General features: G+C 36.1%; 1 protein-coding gene across 2 annotated transcripts in view; it reads right to left on the bottom strand.

The window, feature by feature from the left end:
• Positions 1-27,975, bottom strand: part of LOC121313377 (sodium/potassium-transporting ATPase subunit beta-1-interacting protein 3) — a 150,220-nt gene that overhangs the window by 70,438 nt on the left and 51,807 nt on the right. For both annotated transcript variants that reach the window (XM_041245833.1, XM_041245832.1), the window contains exons 2-3: positions 14,423-14,560; positions 9,704-9,784 (exon numbers count right to left, since the gene is read on the bottom strand). In XM_041245833.1, coding sequence (XP_041101767.1) covers positions 9,704-9,784; positions 14,423-14,560 — 219 coding nt within the window. The remainder of the gene's footprint in view (positions 1-9,703; positions 9,785-14,422; positions 14,561-27,975) is intronic.

The following is a 27,975-nucleotide window of genomic DNA, read 5'->3' as shown; positions in this document are numbered from 1 at the left end:
TACTTACTTAAAGTTGCCGACTATCATAAGCAGGAGATTATGAAATTATAGTCTGGTTGTGGTGGTCACTGACGAGTCAAATGATACCCAAGATCAGAGTGGGTTAAACTGTATTTTCAAGACTTAAATGGTAAACACGCATCTGACGTACTACAACTGAATTCTGTCCTTGCAGATACACTTTACCTACAGGCTGTTAATTACAACAGCTACTGTAAACTACTTGAATAACTTTGACGTTAATTTTGTTAATAATAATAACCTCTACACATAATCTATAAAATAGATCCATGCACATTCAGAAAAAAAAACAATATATTACCTGTGACACTGCCGTGAATTTTAAAGAAAATTTCCGCGATTTTCACAAGGCCTTACTTATATGCTTTTATGTCCTCGCCTCCTCAGACGTCACCCACCAATCCCAGCTGAGGCAAGCTTACCGCTTCCCTGCTAACAAACATGATAACATCACTAGGATAACTTAAAGTATCTGGAAAGATCACCCAACATTTGAGAATCATTATGGGGGAAATGGGAGCTACGATCTTACCATGTTACAACAGGGTAGCATTGTGTGTAATATTTATATATATATATATATATAAAATCATGACAGTCTTAAACCATTTGAGGGTTATATTGTTTTTTATAAAAACATGTATCTGGGCTTACTGAATTTTATATCATGTTAGTTTTTTTTTTTTTTTTCTGCTTTTCTTGTATTTGTAATTGTTTTCCAGGACCTCCTTTTAAATGAGGTCTTGGTCTCAATAGATACATCTCCTGGTTAAATACATATATACAAATAATAATAATTCTTTGGGTTTGCTGCTGCCATTTTCAGTTAATCAAATTGTAAATGGCTGTTCACCATGTGATATTAAAACCACAGAAGCTAATTGGCAGTAACTCCATTGGGGGGTTGACAGTTAAACAGTATTGAACCTCTCTTAATCAATGGATAACGGTCACCAAGGTTCTATTGCACACCATGCAGCCATTGGCAATCTTTAACAGAACACAGGGCTGTTTCAATCTATTCATATAAAGTAAGCCTTTTCCTCCTCACATCCCTAATCAACTTGACCTTTGAAACTCTAATGAATTTTCTGCAGTGTACAAAGCAATCAAGATTTATGCATCTTTCCCATAATACAATTCAGAGAGAGAGAGAAAAAAAAAAACTTACATTCTTACATCATACTGCGAAGAATGTAATTTGGAAAAATTAGCAAGAAGTCTGTGTTGTTAATAATTTAATAAATACACAGTGCACAAAAATATGCATATGAAAAATTTATTTCTATTGATTTTGCTTCCGTAGTGAAACTCAAAAGTTTGATTCTCCAACAAGACATTTTTAAGTATAATTATAAACCTCATGGCTCGTCTGAAAGACAACAAGTTTACCAGACAAACAGATGGGATTTAAGATTGCATATTGTCTTTTTAACAAGGGATTGTCAAGAAACTCAAAATTCTAAATTCAATTCTATTAAAGTTAAAGAAGAATATCACCTAGTATTATACAGAACAGCACAATCAGCATGTTGTTTAAGTTAGAAATTAGATATGGTGAAACCAGCTAATAGAAAGATCACCCTACAAAAGGGAGTTTACATTAAAGTGATTGTAACACAAAATTTCCTGAGACTAAAGCCCCTTTCACACTAGCACTCCTACCCGGGTCACAATCTTACTTAGTGTGAAACCATGTACCTGTGTCATACCCGGGATAACGCGGGTACCAGCAACCCCCCTCAGGATATGGGTCAACACGCTTTGACCTGGGTTGAGCGGGACAAAATTCACGACAGCCGTTCGTGAGACAACGCATACAGCCAAGCCTGTGTGAAAGTTTCACTTCAGCAAGGATCATTTCTGTTTATTCTGTTTAGCCATATTTTTGTTGACTAAAACACAGCATAAGCCAGATTGTAGCAAGGATGTAGAAAAAATTGCTCTGATCAACATTTGGTTCTGCAATGGGTAGGTTCTGACCCAGGTAGAGCATGCCAGTGTGAAAGGGGCTTTAGGCATAGAAGTTAGACTTTATCTACTATTGATTCACAGTTCACTAGTCACCATGTCCCTGTTTAATAAGACTACATTTCAGTGGACTTGTGAAATGTTTAATAAATGAAATTATTTGGGGAATATAAGCAACCTCCTCTGAATAGCTGATGTTGAAACATCTGTACTTCTAGTAGCATTTAGCTGAGCTTGTATTTCAGGGGCAGTTAATCGCCGGTTTCGCAGACCTGTGACTCAAATGAACTTGTTCTCTGATTCTGAGGTCACCCTTGGCCTGTCTGACCTTGTTCTGTCCTCATGAGTGCCAGTTTCTTCAAATCGTTTGATGGTCTTGACCCTAGCAGTTACAGACACTTGCAAAGTTCTTGCGATTTCTCTTAAAGATTGACCTTCATTTCTTAAAGTAATTACAGTCTTTTTTCTTTGCTTAACTGAGCGTATTTTGCCATTTTCTGCTCCCTTACATTCAGGAATGACAAACTTGTGCCTATGCTACCTATATTTATAGTAATCATGGACCCTCACCCGTTAACAATAATTGGTGACAAAAGGTTAATTAGGTAACATGCTAGTTAACTCAGGAACATCTAACAAAGACACTTTTATACTTGGGCCAGTGTTCTAACACCGTGTTATACATATTTCAGACTTTTAACTGACTTGGGTTTCAGACTGAAATCCCCTTGCTTTGGGTGACCATTTCATTGAAATTGACAAGATTTACATTTTCATTTAAAAATTTAATTTTTGAATGCAATTCACTTATGATTCTCAGCTTATATAAGTACACATATCATATAATGAAATATTAAGTGTTTATAGACAAGTTTATACAGTTAAAAGCATAGATAATCACAAAAAACCTGGTTTCAAGCAGATGTACTCGAACTTTTGACTGGTACTGTATATGAAAACTGATTGAGGACAACACATACTGAAGTGTTAAGAATGTTTTCTTAATAGGACAAAATAGTTATACTAATTTGTATGCATCACTGTACTTCAAGTCGTTTATAAATACTATTCACACAAACACCAACATTGCTTTCTACTTTGACATCATAGATGCAGTTATTTACTTGCAAGTCTTGTTTTTCATTTGCTTATTGTACTATATTAATATGGAGTCAAACTGTTACCTCCACACGCGATAAATACTTAATGTCAATCAATTAAGCAAAAACACAACTCCTCACATTTCTGAGATGAAGAGATATTTTGATTTCAAACAATACAATCTGTTCCACTTCATTTGCTATGTTAATGAAAACGAACTGTGTCCTCTGATTACAAGGAATCAGTCTAACAGATGGGATATTACTTCCTTGAATAACAGAAGTGCTGGTCTTAGCTGTGTGGTTCGCTGTGGCTGACAATGGAAAGCCTGCCGTTCAGCTTTTTTGTCAACAAACATTATTTTTTTTGTCTTTTTACAATTCACAGTGCAGTAACTTCCCTACGCCATCTACAATTCAAAAAAGCAGACATACTGTACTGTGTGGCTTTTTGAGAGCACAACTTTAGCTTTACAGCCATTATAGGAAGGATAAAAAAGGCCTGTGATTTACTCAAACACACACATGTAAATTCTTTACAAATAGAGTAAGTTTAGTGTATTTCACTACATAAAAAAAAAAAGATTTATTGAGGGTAGTGGATTAGTGAAGGTTCCTTACATATAAAATAGTATAGTAAATGGACAATTGTTCATATGGCCTTTGACATATCCACATTTATGAATCATTGAATCGCTGTATTCTCCTCCTTTTTATGGGTAGTACCATTGTAAATTGTAATTCACAAAATCTCTGCTAAACAGAGAGCTCCTTAGTACCATATCTATGTCACATATGCTTTTACTTTTTAGTTTGCTCAAGATATAATTTAATATCATAAAACATTCTTGTAGAACAGCACATATTGACACATTCATATTACTGTTATGGACAAGACCATACAAGAAAGACCATCATGTCACAACATATGACAGCCTTTAAGTGGCAGATGTTAATTACTTTTATTCATCTAGAGGGCACAAAGAGGTGCCTCTAAGGTAGGTAGTATGGAGGCACAAAAATAAGCATGCCAAGCTTATGACAGCTCGAGAAGCATTACACAGACTCCCTAATAAGTCCAGTCATTCCATGACATCTGGACTGGTTGTCCAAAATGCCTGGGCTTGCAAGAAAAATACAAAAATAAAATTGTCATTTTAAAAATAACAAAACTTAATATATAATCAAATCAACAAATAACATGGATGCATTCTAGTTTGAGCATTTAAAACATATGGGGAAACAGATAATCATAGTTATATTTAACATGTTAAGCAAAGCTTTTACACTTGAATTCACATGTTCTATAAGTATCACCCGAAGGCTGTAATTGTAAAGAAATCCATACTTGGGTGAATCTTCATCGATCTTTACATGTATCTTGAGAAAACAAGGCAATTTACATACTGTAAATTAGTTCTTTACTTTAATACACTTTACCATGCTACTAATATGTGCTTGTTTAATTACATGTATGCCTTAAATACCACTTATGCAACTGTCATCAAACTACAGTACGTATTGCCCTTTCTTATTCAAAACTGTTCTGTGCATACTGTTAATATACAGTATGTTACAGCCATCACCTTTTCTGTCATACTGAAAGCTTTCATTTTTAATTTACAGCCATGGAAGGGAATGTATGAGCATTTCATCTACTAAAAGGATAACTCTTAGCAGCTATTGGTCTGCTTCCGGGTTAACACATTCTTGCTTATCAGGAGGTACCAGTGAACATCCCTATTCTCAGCTGATTTTGCCAGTGTTGCGTGCATGGAGACTGGTTTGGTTTAGAATGTTTACAGAAAATGGTACTGTATGAAACAAACAAGGTGTATTAAAACTACATTATATCCAACAACTTAGTCATTAAATATACTATTCATACCACTCATATATAATATGTGTGGCTATCATCACTTTTTCCTTATTTGATCTGCTTATTACTCCCCACAGTATGAAGTTATTCCACACCTCTTCCTATTCATAGTCTACCAGCTACACCAGGAATAGTTCAGTTTTCCAATTTCCATCACTGCACTTGGGGAACTGTTGCAAGAATCGTGTTTACAAACTCCGGTACCATGTTTTTAGTTTCTGAACCTTGGTTGTAACCTGTCAGCTCAATGTGTATGGTAAATTGACTACTGAAAATATTTTATTTCCAGTAAGAGAGGTTTTAATATTTAATATAATTTAGCAGTTCCTGTGAAATAATCCCCATATTCCTACCAACAGTACTATACAGTATATCACTGACCAGATCACCACTAATGTCTGAGCACTGTTCTAATGAGCCATCATGAGACAGGAACACAGGGTCTGAATTACATGGATTAGCAATACAGGCTTATTTTCAATTACCTCTTTCAGCTGCTCAAATCAGATTTTGTACACAGCCCTATCTTCTGACAGGGAAATGAACACAAGCATAGATATCACAAACCACAGTGTGTTTCAGTGGTTAAGTCCAGGCCTTGTAACCAGAAGGTCACCGGATCAAATCCCACCTCTGCCACAGACTGACACACTGTGTGACCCTGAACAAGTCACTTAACCTCCTTGTGCTCCATCCTGTGGATGACATGTTAGATCAATGTCCTATTGTAAGTGACTCTGCACTGTTCACAGCCTACCTCTGTAAAGCACTTTGTGATGGTGGTCCACTACGAAAGGCACGCTATAAAAGACTTAAAGTATTGTATGTATTTAAATGTATTTAAAACAGTGCTCTGTGGATGAGGGCCAATAGATGCTTACTGCTGAGACAGCTTTCCAAAGTTAGTCTAAAGTCAGTCTGTTAAAAATAGTGCTGTAGTGAGTGTGCCAGAGAATCATTAACATCAGAGGTGCCAAGACCACTATTGGAAGACAGTATACTGGCAATCTTGCAAAAACAATACTGTGCTCATTATGTGCCAATGAATAGTCAATTGCTGGGGTCATTATTGTACCTCAGTGCCAGTGTACTAAAACAACTAGAAAATTATGACTGAGACAATCACCCCAGTTCAGTACAGAGCACATTCTCTTTAAATATAGAACAATATACGTGTGCTTATTGATCTTTATTCTTTATACGCTGTATCATTATTTATGAACTAACCATTGGCAATGCAGTAGAAACAACCTTAGGCTAGTACTGGAAGATGATATATGGCCACCATGTGGCAGGCACCAGAGACAAACAAAGTGAAGGTATGGAAGGAATATCCACATCCCATTTCACATGCATTATTAGAAACAAAATGTCCACATCAAGTGTTAAAAAATGGAAGTGGAATAAAATCGGGTAAGTATAAAGATGTTGTGTGTGATGCTATATGTTATAAAATGGGTATTTTAAATACTCTATCCTGACTGGTCAAAACAGGTCACATGGGGGTGTTGATATTACAGCATATCACCATGGGTCGGCACTTTTTTCAAAAACTGGCAAATAACTGGCAGATATCCATAGATAGAATTTAAAAACAAAAATGGCAGACATATTGGAATTCATCCCAATAAACATGGCTGACGAGATTTATGTATGTACTTTTGGGAAACCGAAGTGTACAAGAGATATTGAATGAATCAGAACCGGACACCAATGACTAATTAAAGTAGTGGAAAAAAAAGCAAAAGTATTCAAATAAATTCCAAACTCACCATTCTGATCACACTGTTCCTTCTCCCTGAACTACGGCGTTTCCCTATCCCATTTTGAAAATAAACAGTTTAAAAAATATCGCTTAAACTTTCAGCTTTTCACAAAATATTTGCGTCCCTCTTAAAAGAGACTTTGGGGTTAAAAGATGTTTTGTTGCCGTTGCTCCCGCTCTCCGTTCTTCGGTCTGCCTGCCTGCTTGCTGCTACTGGACTTGCTGCTTCGCCTCATGACTTACAACGCACCCGGGGCATTTAAATATTAGAGTATATCCCACACCCTTGAGAGTTACTCGTGTAAATCAGGTTTGTGGCCGAAAAAAACATCCAAAGAGAGCGTAAATCTCATTTACTCGTGTGAATGACGAAACACACAGGAAATGACCAGTTTCGCATGGAAACCCGCATTTCATGTGTAAATGTTAATGAGCATGTTTATCCTTAACTATAAATATTGCAAGTGAGCAGGTCAGTTGTTGCTGTGGATTCCAAGACGGCAGAAAGTAATGGCTGAAGGGCGATTTTACGGTTAGCAGTGGTGTAGTTCATCTTAATGATAATGCGGGCAGCTTTTTTATTATTGTTTTTGCTGTGTCTGGACTGTCATGTTGTATATCTCTTGTGGTTTTACAGTTCTATATAAAACCACTTACCATGAACTGTGTAATTCCATTGCTGTAGTATTAAAACAGCTGTTTGAGAATACCCTTGCTGTAACAACTAAGCTGAAGTTAAACACAAAAGGCAAGTGAGCTGCTTAAATGCAACTGAATTAATTCCCATCCTTTTTTTTTGATCCCAGCTATGTCCAAACACAACGCGTGTCTGCTCTCCATGTTAATAAATATAGTTGGTGAACTGGATGTCATGAGCCAGCTTGATCGCCCGAAACAGCGCAACAAATGTCCAACAAGTTGTTGATGCCCTCTCAGAAATGATCAAGTAAAACTGCAAATTAACGTATTGATTGTGTTTTATTTGTTTGTATCATTAACATGTAACACAACGGTAAATCCAACACAACTTAAAAGAAAGGAGAGAATCTCTGACACCATAAGCCTCCTCAGATCGCTGCTGTCCAATTAAAACTGGCGGCTGATAACTTGGGTTTGTTTTTTGGAGTCGCTGGTTGTAATTTGCATAAATACACAGTCAAACATGGGTTGAGCTTGGGGTGCGGGCCCGTACCCCAGCTGTGAGGACACAAGTCTGGAATGTCCAGGCTTCCCTACACTGGACCTTACGCCCAGGGCACAGCACTGCCATGCACAACTGTGCGCATGGTCCCCAGCTCCGCTCCTCCTGGAACCTGAGACGTCACGCCGTGGGCATCAGATGTCGCTTGCACTCCTCCTTCCTTCCACCTTGTTCCACTCGAGGTCCCAGACATCGCTGCACCGGTCCCAAGCGACCCATTTCTGCCTGTCACTGCTCGCTCCTGGTCAAAGACCTGCATTTTGGTCGCCCATGACAAGCCGTCCGGGTTCCTTCTTGCTGGTGCATGGTCCCTTCCTGAGTGCGCCGGAGGAAGGACCGACTCACCCTGAGGGCGGGTGGTCCTTTAAAGGTGGAGGTAAGTGGCCGTTAAATGGCCAGTGTCTTGTAAAGACAAGGGGGAGGATGTGTAAGATAGCAGGGAGAGGGTCAGATTCTTCCCTGCTAAAAACATGTGCAAATGCACATTTGTTGAACTTAATTATGGAATTATCACCCGCACCTGGGCATGATTGTAAATTAGAACCAGGTGCAGGGTTTAAAAAGAAAGCAGTCAGTCTGCTCAGGGCTTCTGCGGTGTGAAGAGCCTGGTTGTGAGCGTGTGCAACCGTAGAAAGGTATTGTGTAATACTGTCTGTTGTGGTTTGTGGACAGGGAAACAGCTTAGCTATTCCGTGTTAGACAGGGAAGATGCTGTGTTTCGTTAGTGCTCTGAATGGGAGCTAGGTGTTTGTTTTGTTTCGTTAGTCTTTGTGTAAATATTAAAAATAGGGCGTCAGCGCTGATAAAATTCCACTTCCGTGTCCTGGGTCTTGCATACTGGGGTCAAACAAACCACCGCGAGTGATGGCCCGTGTTACTATATATATATATATATATACAATGTCTCTGTCGGTTTTCAGCCATACGTTCAGGTCAGTTTCATTTTATACCTCTGAGTTTATTTTTAATTAGTCGTAAGATACATTAGTTGAAACAGTATTCACTGCTAATGACTTTTGAAAAACAATTTGGGCAAGAGCAGTAAAACATATTATTAACCAGCCAGACACAAGGCATTTTGGTTTATTACAGCAGCTCAGAATCACTCGTGTACCAGTTCTCTGCACAAGGAAACCACATTTTCACAAAATTTCACTAGTAATCTTCAAAGTACTTTATGCATATGTCATTTACATATCAACCCCTGCCTTTCCCATTCATTTGCATGACGTCGGGTGAAAAGCCTGGTTTACTCAAGTAAAATAAACTGATGAATGGAAACCCAAAAAAGCATTTTACACAAGACATTTTTCTTGTGTAAATGTCTCAATTTAAAAAAAAAAAAAAAAACATATTTGTTATCTGAAACAGTTGTTTTCACTTGCCTTATTACCCTGCATAATTTGACAGGTATTACATTTCTACATTTATTGACTCACTCAGGTCTTAGATTCTGTATTTTAGAAATGCATTTTGGTAAATGCAACTGCCAGTCAGGGGTAGTATGACTGCACATGACTACAGTAAAACCAGATAACTCTTGAAATTCAATTGGCCCTGGTGCACCTTTGTCTTGGCTATTCCTATTATCTTGTGGAATGTGAAAACATCTCAACATGTCAGTCTAAGTGTTTGAAAACAAATGCCAAGGAAAATAACCAGAATTAGAGACCATCATAATAAACCAATAAATCATTGCTTAAACACCCATGTACCGTTGGTGTAGAGAAAAAGAACCAAAACACAGTGAGAATTGGCATGCTTACCTTCGAAAGCCCTCCTACTTCCAAATAAAAACAGATAATGAACACATTCCAGGCAACCCACAAAGCGGTCCAGACAGAATACTAGAGAGATGGAGAAAGATGGAGAAACACATAAGGAAGAGCTAAGAGCATGGAGAGGATCGATACAAGTAAAAACAGCTTTAATAACCGCATCTCCATTGGGAAGCAATAAGTAGAGCAAGCAACATTATACACAGAGGATTAGGGAAGCCTCTCCTCTCTTCAGCTCCCTTCCCTGTAACAAATTACAAATCCATACCACGCCTGCCCCCAATATTGACTTGTAAAAATTAGATTTTATTTTCCCTAAAACACAAGCCATCAAACTCCCTGTCTGAATTTGCTCGGCTAACCCAGACATTATTTTATTGCATTTATTCTGCCAATTATGAGGCAGTGTAAATTAACCAGGAACAGGCCTCATACAGAACTCTGACTTTGAGGGGTATAAGTTTGAGGAAATAGTGCGTGTCAGGTTTAGGTTGTACATTTTTTTCTCCCTATTTTTTAATTTTTTTTTGTACTGTTATTCTTTTCCAAGGACGCTGACAGCTCCTTCTCTGGGGAATCTGGTTGGCAGGTAACATGACATTCAATATGTGCCAGTAATAAGGACTTGAACGAGGTTTAAAAACTATGGCAAGCCAAATTATCATTTAGAGATATATCAAATTAATTTATAAATATCTCTAAATATTTGAAGATATCTCAAAATATTTAAAGATATCTCTAAATCATTTTAAGATATCTAACATACATTTAGACATATCTCTAAATGACTTACATCTATCTTTAAATTGAGCTTTAAATGAGATATCTAAAATGCATTTTTAGATATCTTTAAATGGTTTTAAGATATATCTACATCATTTATAGATATCGCTAAATAACAGCATGTTTATTTAAAGATATCTCTAAATCATTTAAATATATCTCTAAATCAACTGAAGAGATCTTCAAATAACTTCCTGTTCATTTAGAGATATCTGTAAATCATTTGAAGATATCTTCAAATAACTTCCTATTCATTTGGAGATGCATCTCTAAATAGACCAGAAGTCCAGTCAAAACAGAATACTCACAGGAACTTATTTTGAGATATCTTGAAATGGCTTCCTGTTGATGTAGAAATATCTCCAAATGAACAAGAATTTATTTGAAAACATCTTCAAACAATTTAAAGATATCTTTAAATAATATGTGGATTTGGCTAGCAGGTGTGCCAAACTGTCATTTAAAGATATCTTAAAATGAGGGTTTTAGATATCTGTAAATCATTTGAAGATATCTTCAAATAACTTCCTGTTTATTTAGAGATATCTCTAAAAGATTTAAGATATCTTCAAATAACTTTCTGTTCATTTAGAGATATCTTCAAATGATCAGGAATCCATTTCGAGAAGTCTCGAAATGACTTTCTGAGAAAATGCACTATGGTTTTCAATGGACTTCTTGTCCATTTTAAAGATATCTTCATAATGAACAGGACGTTATTTGAAGATATCTTCAAATGATTTAAAGATATCTTTAAATGAACAGGAAGTTATTCAGAGGTATCTTTAAATGATTTAGAGATATCTTTAAAACCCTCATTTTAAGATATCTCTAAATGACAGTTTGGCGTGCCATGCTAGCACAAACTATATGGTTTCTATAGTATTTCAAGATATCTGTAAATCAATTTGAGATATCTTTATTTCATTTTTATATATCTCAAACTGATTTAGATATCTTTAAATTAATTTTAGATATCTTAAAAAAACTGCACAATTAAAGATATCTGGAATTCAATTTGAGATATCTTGAAATGTTTTATAGATATCTCTAAATATTTCAAGATATCTTGAAATGCAATTTGAGATATCTCTAAATGATAATTTGACTTGCCATAAAACACTACCTCCATGAAGATATTCAATAATGCAGTTCAGATATGCGGGCACTTCTGTTTTACTGGTAACACCACACGCCAGTGATAAATGAGAGTGGGATTTCAGAAGACTAAAATGAGACTTTAAAATATTCTCTCGGGGGGAAACAGGGTTTTGTAAACCTCATTTCAAATAATTCTCCTTGTTCTTATATGGGACACTATGTCCTGGATGTATAGAGACCCCTCCCCCCTCCCAATTCACCACATACCATTTCACATGTCAGTAAGTGTTCTAATTTATTAGTGTTCAGTGATAACTCATCGAGAAATTATGATGCCAAAAAGGTTCCTATGAGAAAGTAATGTGTATCCATAAATTAATAGCACCACACACATAACTAGTCATCAACTGGAACTTCTCCTGGTCGATACCATGTAAACCGGCTACATGAGTGGAAGAACATGACATAAATTGATACAGTGGGGATTTCCTTGTATTATTTTACTAACAAGGCTAGCACTAGATCATAACTGAAGGCTAATCAGACAGAAGATACACAGACCAGGGAAGACTACAAGGTGAGAGACTCTAAACCAGCTTGTTCCAACTACATTTTGTTATATCCAGAGTAGTAGAAATTATGGATTTGATGTGCAGAAATTTTGAAATCGACAATTTTTTTCAACCCTTTATCACCATTGTCACCATATTGTAAAAAATTGGTATGGATATTTTTTAAATTATTATTACTTTAAAGAGGGAGGGGTATTTCTTGCTGTAGGTTAATTTTTAATGATTAACCATTGCTTTCTGACTTCCTTCTATAGTTCGGTTCAGCCAAGTTCACATTTTAAGTTTAACAAACATCTTTTTGACCTATATCAGCTAACAACTCTAATGCCTGTTCATACAGCATATGTCACCATCAGTCTGTTCCCAAGAGATTTATGTTTGAATGTCATTGGCTTCAGCTGAACCTTACCTTGAAATCTGCCTGTGAAAGTGGAACCTGCTGCAAACAAACTGAAGAAGATTGCTGCAGCTTTTTTTACACATTTAATTGAACAAGAGAAGTGAATTTTAAAGCTCACAGATCAACTTTCTGTAAGTTCTTTGTTTTATTACACACAGTTGACCGAGTACTCTGATTACCCGGTCAAACCCTAAGCAAACAGTCTTCACATCATACAGTACTAGTGAATACAGTTACTTAATCATTTGTACTATAGGATCGGAGAAGAACTATAGGGTTCAGTCATTTTTCATGCCTGACAAAATATGCCAGTTCTGATTTATGTGCAGGTTTCTGTGTCGAGAAAGAGACCCTGAAGTTTGCTTAGCAGAACTTTCCTTTCACTTAACTTGCACTTCTTTAGCTTATGGTGTCATGGAAGCTGACAGAGTGTACGCTGCTCATGAACAGAGTGCACAGATCATTTACAGATTTTTTTTTTTTCAAAATAACCATATTGCTAAATAGGGACACCTTTTTTGGGAGCTCACAACAGCAGCATGGATACATTTTCTGAGTTTGCATATCATTTTCTAATGATCCTTGATCCCAATGATAATGGCTCTGAACTCTATTTTCTCTACACTTTGGAAGGCCTGGGTATTCCGGAAATACTAAAAACACAAGGGAGCACCTAGGTGGATTTATAGAGTAAAGCAAGACTGTAAGAGTTTTAACAAATTAAACTGGGGGAGTAATAAGAATGTGCTGGTGTGAAGTGCTGACAGATGAGATTGCTTTTGCTGTATTGCTTCATATGACCTTGAGAGTTATACTATTGAAAGGGCACACAGATCTGACACTAGAGATATATTCAAGGATATGTCAATGCTTGCATGAGATTTGAAGATTATATGAAGAACAGTGTTAAATCCTGTTATATAAAAATACATTTTGGGATATTTTAAAAGTAAATAACTATTGTAATTGTTAATTATATATATATATATATATATATATATATATATATATATATATATATATATATATATATATATATATATATATTTACAATAGTTATTTACTTTTAAAATATCCCAAAATGTATTTTTATATAACAAAAATATGTTTATAAAAAATATATATATATATATATATATATATATATATATATATATATATATATATATATATATATATATATATATATATAGTGGCAGATCAGGAGCTCTGCATGTAAATAAAGTCTGGATGTTTGTGTTTTGATGGTGGTTGGCAGGGACGGGGTTAATTCCTGTCCCTGCCAACAACATGTGAGAATGTGGCTGTTCCCAAACGAGATAACTGGTGTCAATTGGAAAAAGCCACATACTATAAAAGAGAGCTTCCAGCTCCATTAGAGAGAGATCACCAGGGAGCTGGTTTATGGGCTGTGTTCAAAGAAAGACATTGTGTAAAGTAACACTTGTGTGAAAAGTGTTAGCAAAAGTGTTTCTGACGGTAAACAGCTTAGCCATCCAGTCTGATAGTCAGGGACTGTTTTAAAGTGCAGTTAGTCTCTATGTTTGAGCTAGGCTTTTTTTGTTTTTGTTTTTTTGTAAAAATAAAAGTGGATGCAAATGCTTCACTGTGCAGTTCTTGTGTCTTAAAGGCCAAACGAGCCAAGTTTCTGTAGGCTTTCTATCGCCACTGCTGGCATTTCTGTATCTCTTCTATATTCTGCTTGACGGATGCACCTGGATGTTCAGTACTGTCCTTCAGTCACACCCAGTCCAATGCATGGTGTTTCAGTAGATGGTTATACCAAAGAGTTGCCATGCTGTGTATCAATGCCAATCCCCACCCCTTCCAAAAAAAAATTAAGAGACTTACCACCACAATATATTTCGGCCTGTACTGAATGGTTCCAAACAGGCCCAAGATGACAATTATTATGTGAAGAAAGTTTCCGAGAATAGGAGCCCATTGGTAACCAAGGAAATCAAAAATCTGTCTCTCTAATGCTGCCAGCTGGAAAAGGAGAAACGAGAGAGAGAGAGAGAGAGAGAGAGAGAGAGAGAGAGAGAGAGAGAGAGAGAGAGAGAGAGAGAGTTAATATCTGCAGTTTATATCCATAGTCTGGCTTCTGTTGTACCAGGAGAATGCACAGTTTATGCAATGAGCTTTAGCTGTGATACTGTCATCACAAACATGCTCTCTAAATTAGTTATTATCACATGGCTCAACTAAAAATGTATTTATCTTGCCGTTTTCCTAAACAAAACTCCTCTCCTGGCAAAATACTGCATTGTAGGATTAACATATTTTTTAATTTACTTAAGACCCTGGATTCAGCGCTTCGAAGATACTTTTGGTTACAAAATGTAAAGGCAGATGGCATATGAAAAAATTGATTGCTTTCAAATGTAGCATTATCGAAACAATCTCACAAAAGCTGTTTTTTATTTTTTTAAATGAAAAAGCCCCAGTGAATGAATTGTTAACAGCCTGCAGATCTAGCACAAGAAAAAAAAAGATATTATGATTGAGTTTTTTTTCTCTTTGTAAAATCCTAAAATGGTCAGTAACCCTATTGGTCTAGCATAGAAAGCATGGGTGACCAACATGGAAGAGCAAGCAGCTCTACAGTACCTTCCAAAACATTGCAAAGTGAAGAAATATATTGAAAGCTGAACAGCTGAATGAGTGGGGGCTGTTTACAGTATTGTCGTACTCCCTCCAATAGCAGGAGGTGCATGGTTCAAGCTCATTTGGCTCCTGGACTCGTGAGAAGGTGGTGGTATCACAGCCATTTATACAATTAGTTACAATTATTAACCTTATCTTTCTTCAAGTTCAGAGACTGTTCTCTGTCCAAGGCACACAGTGCCCCTCGGGGACCTTGAACAGCCAGCCTCTCCCATTGCACGCTTTATATCTGCTTTGGACAACAGCTGCCATCAATTAGACACAGCAAGAAACCAAGAAAGCTGCAGCTTGAAGCAACATGACCACCAGTGTCCCATTCATTCACAAATTGTATGACTTTTAATTGGTAATTTGTCATTATTTCCCCCTACAACATGCACTGCTGCTGTGAACCTCAGGAAATATCAGTGGAAAGAGCAGTAAAGGATACATTGCTGGCTAGTGGGGGCGGCCCATGAAGTTATGTGTTTGTTTAGTGACAAGAGGTTACTTAATAAACAGGCTTAACAAAGGATGATGTGGTTATTTACTATTGCCGTGGACATGACTTTCACATGTGACTGGGCCCAGTAGAATATAAACCATGAATATTAGTTGCTATTTCATTCTCTAAATGTTTAAGCATTAGGATTTTGTGAATCTTTGGAACCACAGAAAAATCACCTTCTGTATTAGAATGTTTTAACTTTTTTACAATATACTTTGATATTAATACTGTACACAACTATGGGGTAGGTGTACTAAGATGTGCCAGTAGCAGTGCAAATATACCTCAACACTTAACTCTTTACACTCAGCCCAATTTCCATCTGTTTTTCATGGTTTTCATTTATGTATATTTAACTACTGGATAGTTTGTACTGCATGCATGTAACATATCAAATGAAAGTCCACAAATGTTCCTTTCATATTATACAAGTTGCAACAGGATCAGGCATAATATATGTGCTAGAGATGAGAAAAAAAAAAATATATATATATATATATATATATATATATATATATATATATATATATATATATATATAGATAGATAGATAGATAGATATATAGAGATAGATATATATAGATCTATATAGATAGATCTATATATATACTATATATATATATATATATATAATATAATAATATATATAATATTATCATATATATATCTATAAAATAGCGGACATCTATGAGCACGTATATTAATGATATATTATAATATATATATATATATATATATATATATATATATATATATATATATATATATATAAATATATAATCATAGATGGCTCATTACTGCACCATTGAACAATATGAAATGAACATGGGGGAAAATGAAGCAGATTGGGTGAAAAACAACTGTTTTATTAGCACTTTTACCAACTGAGCATAATCCCAACTTTGTTTTGAACAAAACCAAATATGGAACACTGAAGAGAACTATTTACAATTGTACATGCTCAGGCCATGTCCATTACTTTCTGTGCCACTCTAAAGCAGTTCCTGTCTGGCACAAGATACAATGGATAAAACTCTTCCTCGTTCTCACACTGTCTGTCTCCAAATCTGTAGCTTCTCTAGCATACTATCTCTCACTGAACTATGTATGTGGTTACATTGCTGAGCTTCTAAGATTTCCAACGATACCGCCACTTACAGTCTAGCTGTTAAAATGTCGGAGCAATAGACTCAAAATGAAACCTAAGCTGTGAACTCGGTCACACGATGAGAGGCTTACCTTCAGGCCACCGTAGTTCAGGAGTATTAACGTAAAGGAATATCCCCTATAAAGTGTCCTGAGGGTATCAGGTGATTCTACTCCATTTGCCAAGCACTCCCAACCATCTCTTACAGAGCTCGGCAACTCTACGAAATCAACCCACCCTGACCCTAACCCAACCCCAACCCTAACCTTAAGCAACCCTGCCCTAAAACTTTACCTCAAACCCAATACTTAACCTTAAACCTAACCATTAAAAACCACCTGATTCCCTCAGGCCACTTTCTAGTGGATATACCTGTGTGCTGGGCTAGGTGTGCCTGAATACGTCACATGTCACTGAATATGTCACTGGAAAGCCCCGAATCTGTACTTTTAAACAAGCCATGAACGGCTTTTACGGTGCCCGAGTAATATGCACATAACCTTCGGTGCGCCATTGTTTAATGCAGTCAATACAATGCATTCTGTTCCATCTTCATTTTACCTGTTTTAATACTGTATATATAAAAATGAAAGGCAGTTGAATCCCATCCGAATCTAAAGAGGGTCCCCCACCTTCACCCCCAAATAAAAAATGTGTGTCTATCAAAACACTTTTCATAATCATACAGGAGTAACCCATAAAACCGGACATGTTTGTCTGACATTAAGAGGTATCGTTTTTTTGTTTGTTTTTTTTAAAAAGAAAAAAATTCACACCCGTATTTATAGTAATCAATGCATTTTAAATATATACATCATTGCGCTGAAATAACACTAATGTGTTTTGGTAGGCTACACATTACATTATGAAAAAACATATAAATCTGTATACAGTACAGTAGTAAAATCAAATGAACACCTAGCACACTTTCTTTTTACTTTATCTTGTAGGCTACCAATATGGTAATAAAAAATAAATCATGCTGCTGCATTGCACACATTGGTGTAATGCAAATAAAAGATTATTGCAGCGATCTCAGTTCCCGCAGGCAGGTGCATCACACAGAGCGAGGCAATCCACACACAGGCGGAGGGCAGGCGTGAACCCGGGACCTATCGCCTTAAAGCATAGCGCTGATACCGCTGTACAAAAGAGCTGGCTCCTTTGCAAGGAATGTATATATCGGGCTTATGTCTTTGTATGTGATTACGTCACCTACCAACCCTACTGCTGCCTTCCCCCGTGCACGCTACATTATTTTAAATTGAAGCTAAATGATTTTTGCGTTTGTGTTTAAGTATTATTATTATTATTATTATTATTATTATTATTATTAACATGGCAACCTAAACAATTAACACAAAATAGATCATAGTGCTGCATATATAAGTTATGATGTGAATCAAACATGTATTTTATAAACATCATCGATAAAATATTACCAAAAATATGTATCTCCCACAGACTGTATAAATTAAAAAATAAGGAAACTGAATACTATCCTCTGTTACTTCTACAAAAACTCAAAAAGGTTATCTGGCCATAAAGAATTTGAAAGCTCTTTGTTACAGTGCTTATATGTTGACTGCTGCAGTTTTCTTGGACCTTGTGATTGAGTATAAACAGCTAGAGAAACAGGATTAATATTTTTCAATTAGCATTCTCTGCTACCTATTGTGTTGTATACTGTACTGTATACAACATCTACACATACTGCACATACATCAATACTGTTGCTTGTAACACAGCACTCTAGGCTGCTGGATGTAGGTGCAACATTCATCTCATTATGAGGTGACTGCTGAACCAGTGATGTTCCATCTGAGCTATTTACTGTTGCCTTCGATAATATAGAGCTAAAGTAAATGAAGCAACATGTGAAAGCCACTGGCACTATGGCAGTGTTTGATCTTTAAACCATATCAAGACACATGTACTGTACCTGGTGAAAAATAAACACAGAAGGCTTGGTTGCTTTGAATTTTACTCTTGTGAGATTTGTGAAATGTAGAACTGTTAGTTGGATTTATAAAATCACTATTAAAGAAAAATTCTAAAGGGATCCACATTCATTGTGTCTACAGTACTCAATCAATCAAGGAGTGTACAGTATTGTCTTGTCCAGTGGAACGTAGCAATCACAAAAATCCATATATATATATATATATATATATACACACTTTTTTTTAAAAGGCCATCTTGTGTTTCTGTGTTTGCAGAAAGCAGCACATCTGTGTCAAGTTGTATCCGACGCTGACATCTCTGGTGTATTTTCATTCATTTTATGTTTTTGTTCCCTCCCGTTATGCACCTGCTTCCCACTAGGTCAGGCAATCAGCCTGTGTGACACAGAACACAGATGCCACAATAACTACCAGTGCCTTGGCAAGCCATGCAGAGAAAAAGTCATGTGCTGTCTTAGCAAGTCTATTATTATAAACCTTCAAAAACCCAAAAAACCCAATGTTGCTTTCAGGTTTCTCATTTTAGATTGCAGTGCTTCTGTTGGAACTATCATTTTTTACTCTATATTACCTATAATGCACATTAAAACACAGCAAAGCCATACTGTTTTGTACAGTCAGACAGCATCAGTTCTTGTGAAACACAAACAAGCAACTCTAAATCAGAGAAAGAAAAGCTGGAAGGAAAGGACTTGAAATCTTACATTTCACACCGGCATTACATTATCATAAGCAATGCTGAAGGGCAGTCTGTTTACATCCATAATTCATTTAATGTATATTTATTACTGTTTTATCAAAGCTTAATCTTAATATTAAAACTCATACAGATTTTAGCCCATAAAAAAACAAATTGACCACCTCCAACTGATGAGAGGCTTGTCAATTGAGTCATCACTCCCTGGAAAAAGCAAAGCTCTCAATTCATGATGACCTGCAACAGTAATGACCTGCAGCCATCCACACTTACATAGCAAGTATTGACTGCTCAACCCGAACTTGCCTTTTGCCTTAGACCATTCACACATAATTGCTGTTGATGTGGTGCCAACATTTATGTGGGATTGTGAACAGGCTAGCTGGTGGGGAAGTCAGGCTAGGAAGTAATCAGAACAGTACTGTGAGTAAATGCTTTGTCTTTCCTCCCTCTCTCTCGTACTTGAATCCCAGTACGTGAACTAATTTGTGCAATCACTGCGCCCATGTAAAAATATACACTTTACTCTGCAAGTGTGCAATCCCTGTGCTTACATATAAATATACATTTTAAATCACTCATACATACACCAACAATAACACACTACATACAACATAGAACATAAAACACAAAACACAAAATACACATAGGGGCGGGGTCCCTGCCACAGGGATAAATAAGAAAATTTGGATTTTTTGCAGAACAATATGAGATACAGGTCCACACATTATACATGTAACAAATAGGACACTAAGAATGCATTAAATAGATGTAAATACTAAATGTATCTTGCACAAAGATTCTGGTTTTCAAACAGAAGAAGATGGGACAGCAGGTGCCTATGGAGGAGGCAGTGTTCTGGAAACTCGTGCCTTTTTGAACTCAGTGCTGAAAGATAGCTGCCAGAAGTGATCAGCATAATCTTAACCTGGCATTGTCTACAAGCAGGTTGAAATGGTGAGGTTGGTAAACTGTGATTGTAACAAAGAATGTATGAGTACAAATAGTAATTCAGTTGATGTAAAACCCACCACCTTAATTATTGTACGTAATCCAATATCTTAACATTATTCAAAGGGCTTGTAACTAGAAGGTCCCCGGTTCAAATTCTGGCTCAGCCACTGACTTATTGTGTGACCCTGTGCAAGTCACTTAGCCTTCTTGTGCTCCGTCTTTTGGGTGAGACACTGTTGTAAGTGACTCTGCAGCTGATGCATAGTTCACACACACCCTAGTCTAAGTTGCCTTGGATAAAGGCATCAGCTAAATAAATAAATAATATTGTATTTGAAAAGATTAGAATTTTAGATTTAGAGAACATCGTTGGTCCTGAAATAGGTGTTACCCACAGAGAATGAAAAAATTCACAGCATGATCACTTTATCCTCCTATTGAAATGCATTGGATTCTTATCTTTTTACTTACAGGTAAAATAAGGATACGAAGGCTTCTCAGTAAACCAAAAAAACAATCTATTGCATTCTACAGCAGGTGCAAGGGGATTTGAGGAATACAGCTTTAATCAAAAACAGTAAGATGGTACAACCATTGGTGGTACAATTTCTTAGTACATACTGAGCTAGCGACCAAAAACATAAAAAAGTTTCAACTCCAGTCCCTTTTTTGAGGATTTATTTTTCACTAATTGTCTACATATAAATGTATCAATGTGTCCATACTGAAAAGTGTATGCATCTTCTTAGTATCACACCATGTTAAATTAAATCTTAAAAAAGGATATGGATTTCTAATTAAAATATTCTCTCAAACAATACCCTGCACACACTGTTGAAACCGCCAACAGGACTTAAATTTTAAGACGCAGACAGAGCCAACAAATTCTGACCCTCGCTAGCTTGTTTTTTTTTACTTCTCAAGGTAATTCCCATTAGTAACAACATTCTTTATCTTCACCTTTCAGCTCCAGTCTCCAGAATGAAAAATGAACAACAGAGCAAGCAAGAGCCAAAAAAGCAGTTTATTGCAGCATTCCACTGTCAAGAATTACTAGCACATATACCCATACCAGAGTATGCACACACTGCTGCTATTTTATAAGGCTAGTTTGTTCTGCTGGTAAATTGAACAGAAAATGCAGAAATTATTAACAGCATGCAGGGCTGAGTTATGATATTTAGGATAAGCCAGTGAAGCAAATCTAATAATACAATATACTTTTTTTTTTTTTCTGCACACGTTCCAGTATTTTTTTAATTTTGTTTTCGATTGCACTGTAAGGTCCACTAGTTTTTCAGACATACAACTATATTTACCAAGCTTTTGCTCTTGCACAAATTGAAATTAAAAAAACAGCCATGAATATTACTGTAAAGTGAATGGGTTGTGTTTTCTTTTTGTTTGTTTGTTTGTTTAAACTCATTGCTAATGACACCGCCCACTAACACTAATTGGCTGCATTTTCACACGCATTGTGGAATCCTGTTGTCTGCTAACAGCTGAAAAGTTTAAGAACAACTACATTACTGTGTTCTTTGCACACATTCTATTATGTAAAAAGATAAAGCTGTACAGTAGCCTATACAGTATACAGACCAGTAGTAAAATTGCTGCTGCATTGTACACATTACTATACAATGTGAAAATAATAAAGGATTGTTTTAAATTGAAACCTAATCATTTATGTGCATTTTCTATATATAATAGCTTACTTTGTACACAATTAACACAAAATAGATAGGAACCCTGTGAAGGCTGCTCAGCCAGGACTGTCACAACGGCCCAGCGTCGCAGATACTTTGGGAGCAACAGCAATAGGTTAGTTTAAGGGATGTTGGTAGCTTTAGTTAAAGACTATTGGTAATTAAGGTATAATACAATGTTTATTGTAAACATTGAGGATTATAGTTTGAGAGAACAAGGGCAAAGATGTACTAAATGTGGCATCAATACTACCTTGCAATACCATATGTATTTTGGTTTCTAATTGGGTCCTTAGAGCTGCGATACAGTATGTTTGTAACAGTGATGCACACCATTTATAAATTTGTTTTTATAATGTAAGCACTTGTACCAGTGGATCCTTATTTCCCATTCACCAGTATACCTTTAGATGCTGTTGCCATGGCATTGGAATGCAATTAGAGCCGTTATCTGCTTTACACACCCTAGCCATGAGTAAGTTCTTGCTAGGCAGACATGAGTAAATTCTTGCTAGGCAACAGAAAAACATAAGTCTGAAATTAAGTTATAAGTGTTTTCTAACACCCAAGTTTCTTTTGTACTTTAGTAAGACTACATGGCCCATATCTAATAGCTGGCTACACCACAACTCTGTCAAAAGGTTGGCTCAATGGGACTCCACATTTCTTGGCAGAGTCATTAAAGTCCTTTTAAAACAGCATGTGTGCATATGAAAACCTAAATGTATGTGACAGCCTAAACTATTTCTACAACCTATATACAGTGAGTGCCACATTTCCCAAGGTCCTTCACTCATGGGAGGCTTGAGAGCCAGTTAATACATTTTTAATGTGACTGCACACATCACTAAGTTTAGCAGCTGGTAAATCTGAATAAGTCCTACATCCCTCAGGGGGACCTCTGTTAATTTGAGAAATATGAAGAAGTGTTGCTCCGTGTCAAAAATGACTAATTTGCCATCAATAGTTAAAGTGCCTTTGAAAGAAAAAAGTTTTCACAAACTAAATCACAAGTGAGGGCATCTAACCAGCTTCTGAAAGGAGACTTTACCACATAGAAAAACCTTGTAACACCTTTCAGTAAAAGAGCGCTCCTGTTGAGATACTCAACCTGCTGTACTTCAATAGCAGAACAACAACAATAATAACAAAAGGAGAAAAAGAAGAAATGCTTTTCTATGAAAGATCCTTGGCATGTCTTCTGCCATTAGTCAACTTAACAGGAATGAACAACACAAGGCTAAGTCAATAAACAACAATAAGTGTTGAATCTGTGAAAATAATTCAGTTTCTAGTGCCGTTTACTGATTCAACACCCAGTTGTTTAATTGAAACTTGTTCAATAATGAGATTCAATTGACTGTTCATTTGGTAATTTGTTTTGTTACACTTGGCAATGTTGTCATGAGTTCCTCTGAGTTTGAGTTTGAAATCCCACTTACACAAACAAAAGTGTCTGTTGGAACTGAAGATAATAGTGAGGACTATGTTTTAGATGTAGAACATGATAATGGCATTCGAAAAATAAAAATACAAAAAACAAAGGAATTTGAACCAGGAATGGAGAGGAAAGTTATTAATCGTTTTGCCGAACCTAAAACAGATGACGACCTAAATATCACTGCTAGAAATTGTTTTTTGAGAAGTACTCAGGCAAAATTTAAGTCAGCTGGAAGCTTGATTGAACAATGGCTAAACAAAAGAAATGCAAAACATACATGATATGTGAAATGCTAAACTGAAATCGCAAGCCCTTTTCCATGTGTTACGTTTGAAATGTGTAATCCGATAATTAACTAAAGCTTAAAATGATTAGTGCGTAATGAAGTGGTACTTGCTTTTCTGATGACTTGTTCTGACTGTGGCTTCGTTGACGAATCAAAGGTTTTCTGTGGCTTCGTTAATCAACAGCATCCCCTTCTCTTCAAAGCCATGCAGCCACTTTTAGTTAGAAGAGTCATAGAATTGATCAATCAAAAGATCAAAGGGTGATGTCGCAGAAATGTTTTAATGTAACATGAAATCTCATTAACTGAAGCACATCCTAATAAAGGGTGAATTGCAATGAACTAAAATTAACATACTAACTGGGTATGTACATAGGACAGTTCTAATAATAGACTGCACGATAGTTTCAATTGCAACAAATCACGTGTTTCCGATAAGACTGCAGGCTATTTTTTAAGATGTTCTCGATTGCAATAAACGTAATTTATCAGTCTTCTGTCCCCTAGAGGATTGTAAAGCAAGGTATTAAGTTAGTCCAGTTATTCTTTCGACAAAGAGCTGAAACTAACTTGTTACTCATATGAGTAGAACCTTTTTTATGTATATTTTCAGTGTATTAAACAAAGCGGTTACTTTTTAAATTAATAAAGCATTGAGTTAATATAATTCTGACATGTAAATAAAAAATACATTGCCATTTATTTAGATACCAGTACTGCAATTAGTACTAAGATAGTTCAGAGCTATACCAGCTAGTACTCAGCTTAGTACACAACTACGCACTCAATTTTGAAGTTGCAATTGACCAAATGTGACTGTTTTACAAAAAGTGTTTCAAAGTCGCTCAGATACAGAGAGTTATTGCATTTTTAATGTAACATGTTGCCCTTACAAAAAAGTTTATAACATTAAATCTGCTGGGTAATTTTGAAGTTTTCCCATGCTTTTCCTATTGGTTATACTTTCATCATAGTTCCCCACATCTTTACCATACATCTGGCCTTTACAATGGCTACCCTACACATTTGTAACCATGCTTATACTGCTTTATACACTTTATTCTAGTTTTACTGTGGTAAACTTTAATAAAGTTCTGTGAAAGGATAGGGTCACTGGCAATACTAGTTACTGGCAGGAGAGAGACAGAGAGCTGCAGTTAAAGCACTGAAAAACATTTTTATTAAACAAAAATAAAAGGTTTATAAACAAACAAAAACAACAATACAAAAAAAAAAAAAAAAAAAAAAAAAAAAAAAAAAAAAAACCTGCACCCAAGCTGGGACTGGGATCATGTATTGAACTGAGACCCAGTCACATTCCACATGTGTATTTGGCAGGGATGGAATTAAACCCATCCCTGCCAAACTTAAATACAAAATACACAAAACACTACTTACATGTGCAGGGCTTCCATACTGTTAAAGGGTCCTTACCCCATTGCTTTTGTTCTTTTTTTCTGTTAAGTTTTCAAAACTATAAAACATATAGAAAATATTCACCCTATTAAAAGATGCTATACACAAAAGATGTGGAATTAGTATGTGTAAATGCTTCATTAAAACCAGCCTTTTTCTCCATTCAGTAAATATAGATATATAATGTGTCAGTCATAGGACTATGCTGTGCAATGGAGAAAGAGGCTGCTAAGTTTTAATTAAGCTTCAATATCTACTTGTAGCACTAGCCTGGTCTGCTTTGAAATTACCAAAATAAAGTTATCACTTGGTATTCTGAACCAACACTAAGTTATTTTCTTGTCGAATTGTTATGCCAAAGCCATGGTACAGCCTCAAACTGTAGTCAAATACAAATCTATATGTATCACTATTGTGGAAAATTAAATAACTATAACCTGCATCTACTGTATGTACAGTAAATGTAAAAATGCAACATAGTATGACTTACATGGGCAACTTACTCAAAGGCAAACACTGAAGCAACATTTAATAAGTGGTCCTCTACATAAATGTAACACTATAGGGTAACATGCATACCAACACACCCACAGTCCAGTACGGCCTCTGTAACTAGCACCTGAGACCCATTACCTAAAGCACTGTTGTATGAACAATAAACAGTATAAGAAAGGTGCCATGCAATGGGTATAGATATGTGATAGGTAGCACTGAATGGTAATCACAATGGTACAGTATGAACTTATCACTACATAATGGTAATCCAGGCCTATCATACCAGTAACCGTAGTTCTATTTTACCATGCATGACTGTGTACATTATAACCAGGTTTAAAAGACCCTGATTAGCACCAGACTTAGGGATACTCGGAGTCTGTCCAAGATTTCTGTTGATCAGAGTCTCTGAATCCTGTTCTTAATGCATTATGCAGCAAATTGACTTCAGGGTAATTTGCTGGCATTTTAATGGTAATGCAATTATGTATACAAATACATTTATTTTAAAACTGCTAATTCCATCTGGGGAGAGAAACACACTTTCTAGCCGATTGCTACCTTCAGATGTGCAGTTCCCAAGGACATTGCTCCCTTATTAATTTCCAAATCTAGATATTCAATTATTTAATATAACTGGAAGTAAAGGGTTCAGAAAAAAATGGTTGGTTTTGTAGCACACAATGCTTCTGTACTGTTGATAGTGTGTTGTGTAACCACAGAATTTTATCATCACCAAAATAGCAGCAACCCATAGTGACCACTGTTGACAAAATATTAAATAGCATATAATTCCAACGCATGAAGGTTCTACAAAATAGCAAAAAGGTTAGCTTGGCAGCTACATGTAATGCTAGAAACATATGTTACAGTGATGGAATAACTGTCTACAACATTGTCTTTAATCACCACTTTCAGATCAACAAAAACATTGTATTCCAGCAGGCCTCAAGCCTAGCTCTGCCTCGTGGGGCATATTTGGAATACCAGTGAGTGAAAACACAGATGTTTCAGTAAGACTAGTAAAAGAAGCCATGATAGGAGAAAGAAAACACTTCATAAACTTTTTATTTCAAGGTCAAAATCTGGAGGCCTGGGTTTAGATCAGGATAAATTGGGTTACAGTTGTCACAACTCAGGAGGTTCAGGTCAAGATTGAGATGTGCTCCCAACGCTACAAGAGAAAGTTTGCATGCACCTGTTCTTAACTGACACTGGTACAGGCTACACTGTTCTTCAGTTTTCCTAACCAATAAATAATAACTCCACTCAACGTGGAGGAGACATGTCAACAATTACAGTAACATAGGAAGCAGTGCAGTGAGGTAAAAATCCCTTGTGTCCATTCCCAACCAAAGCCCATCAGCAGGCATCTCTTGGTCCAGGGATGAATCAACTTTGCTTTTTCAGCTCCAATTATCTCCAGCTGGTAATAACATGTAACCCTCACTGACAAGAAACGTTCATACTGCTGGACATAGCTGAGCGTCACAATTCAGTGTTCAACTTCAATCCCAGTCCAGGCGTGAACTCAAAACTTTTTAATGTATAGGATCATCACACCACTGCTCAAAGACACGATTTCTACATTACAGAGCCCCAAGTGTGAAAATTCATCATGACATTCTAAATATACACACTGAACAATGAGGGAATACGGCTTTCAGTGTAATAGAGAGTTCAGTGCAATTGGCTCAGTGCAGAGCTATTTCTAACAGAAACAATTTCTTCTTTCAGGTCTATAAAAGCTCAGATTTAATTGTAAAAATTCAAGTTAATTCAATAGAGTATACATTTTTGTCACATGTCAATTATTTCATTTAAGACAACCAGTGTTTGTGTTCCTGTTACCAGTTCATGTAAAAGGCACAATTCATGAAATTTCAATTTATCATGGAATTAGTTAAAAAAAAAAAAAAAAAAAAAGTAGATGTGCAGTCTAGAAAGATCTATATAAATACATTACAAACAAAATTTTGTCCAAAATGGACAAAAATAAAAAAAAATATCTGAAATTGAAAACTTCTTCCCAAAGGCTGCTAATATTGTATGACCAAAAACATTGTCCCTGTGTCTCGTAAATTGTGCTTGACAGAACGGAAACACCAATGAATAAGGAAGTTATTGAAATGAAAAGAAATGCA

Source organism: Polyodon spathula, chromosome 3 (genome assembly GCF_017654505.1).
Source record: "Polyodon spathula isolate WHYD16114869_AA chromosome 3, ASM1765450v1, whole genome shotgun sequence".
Taxonomy (NCBI): domain Eukaryota; kingdom Metazoa; phylum Chordata; class Actinopteri; order Acipenseriformes; family Polyodontidae; genus Polyodon; species Polyodon spathula.
The sequence above is the reverse complement of the archived record's forward strand: the minus strand, read 5'-3'. Positions and strand labels throughout refer to the sequence as shown.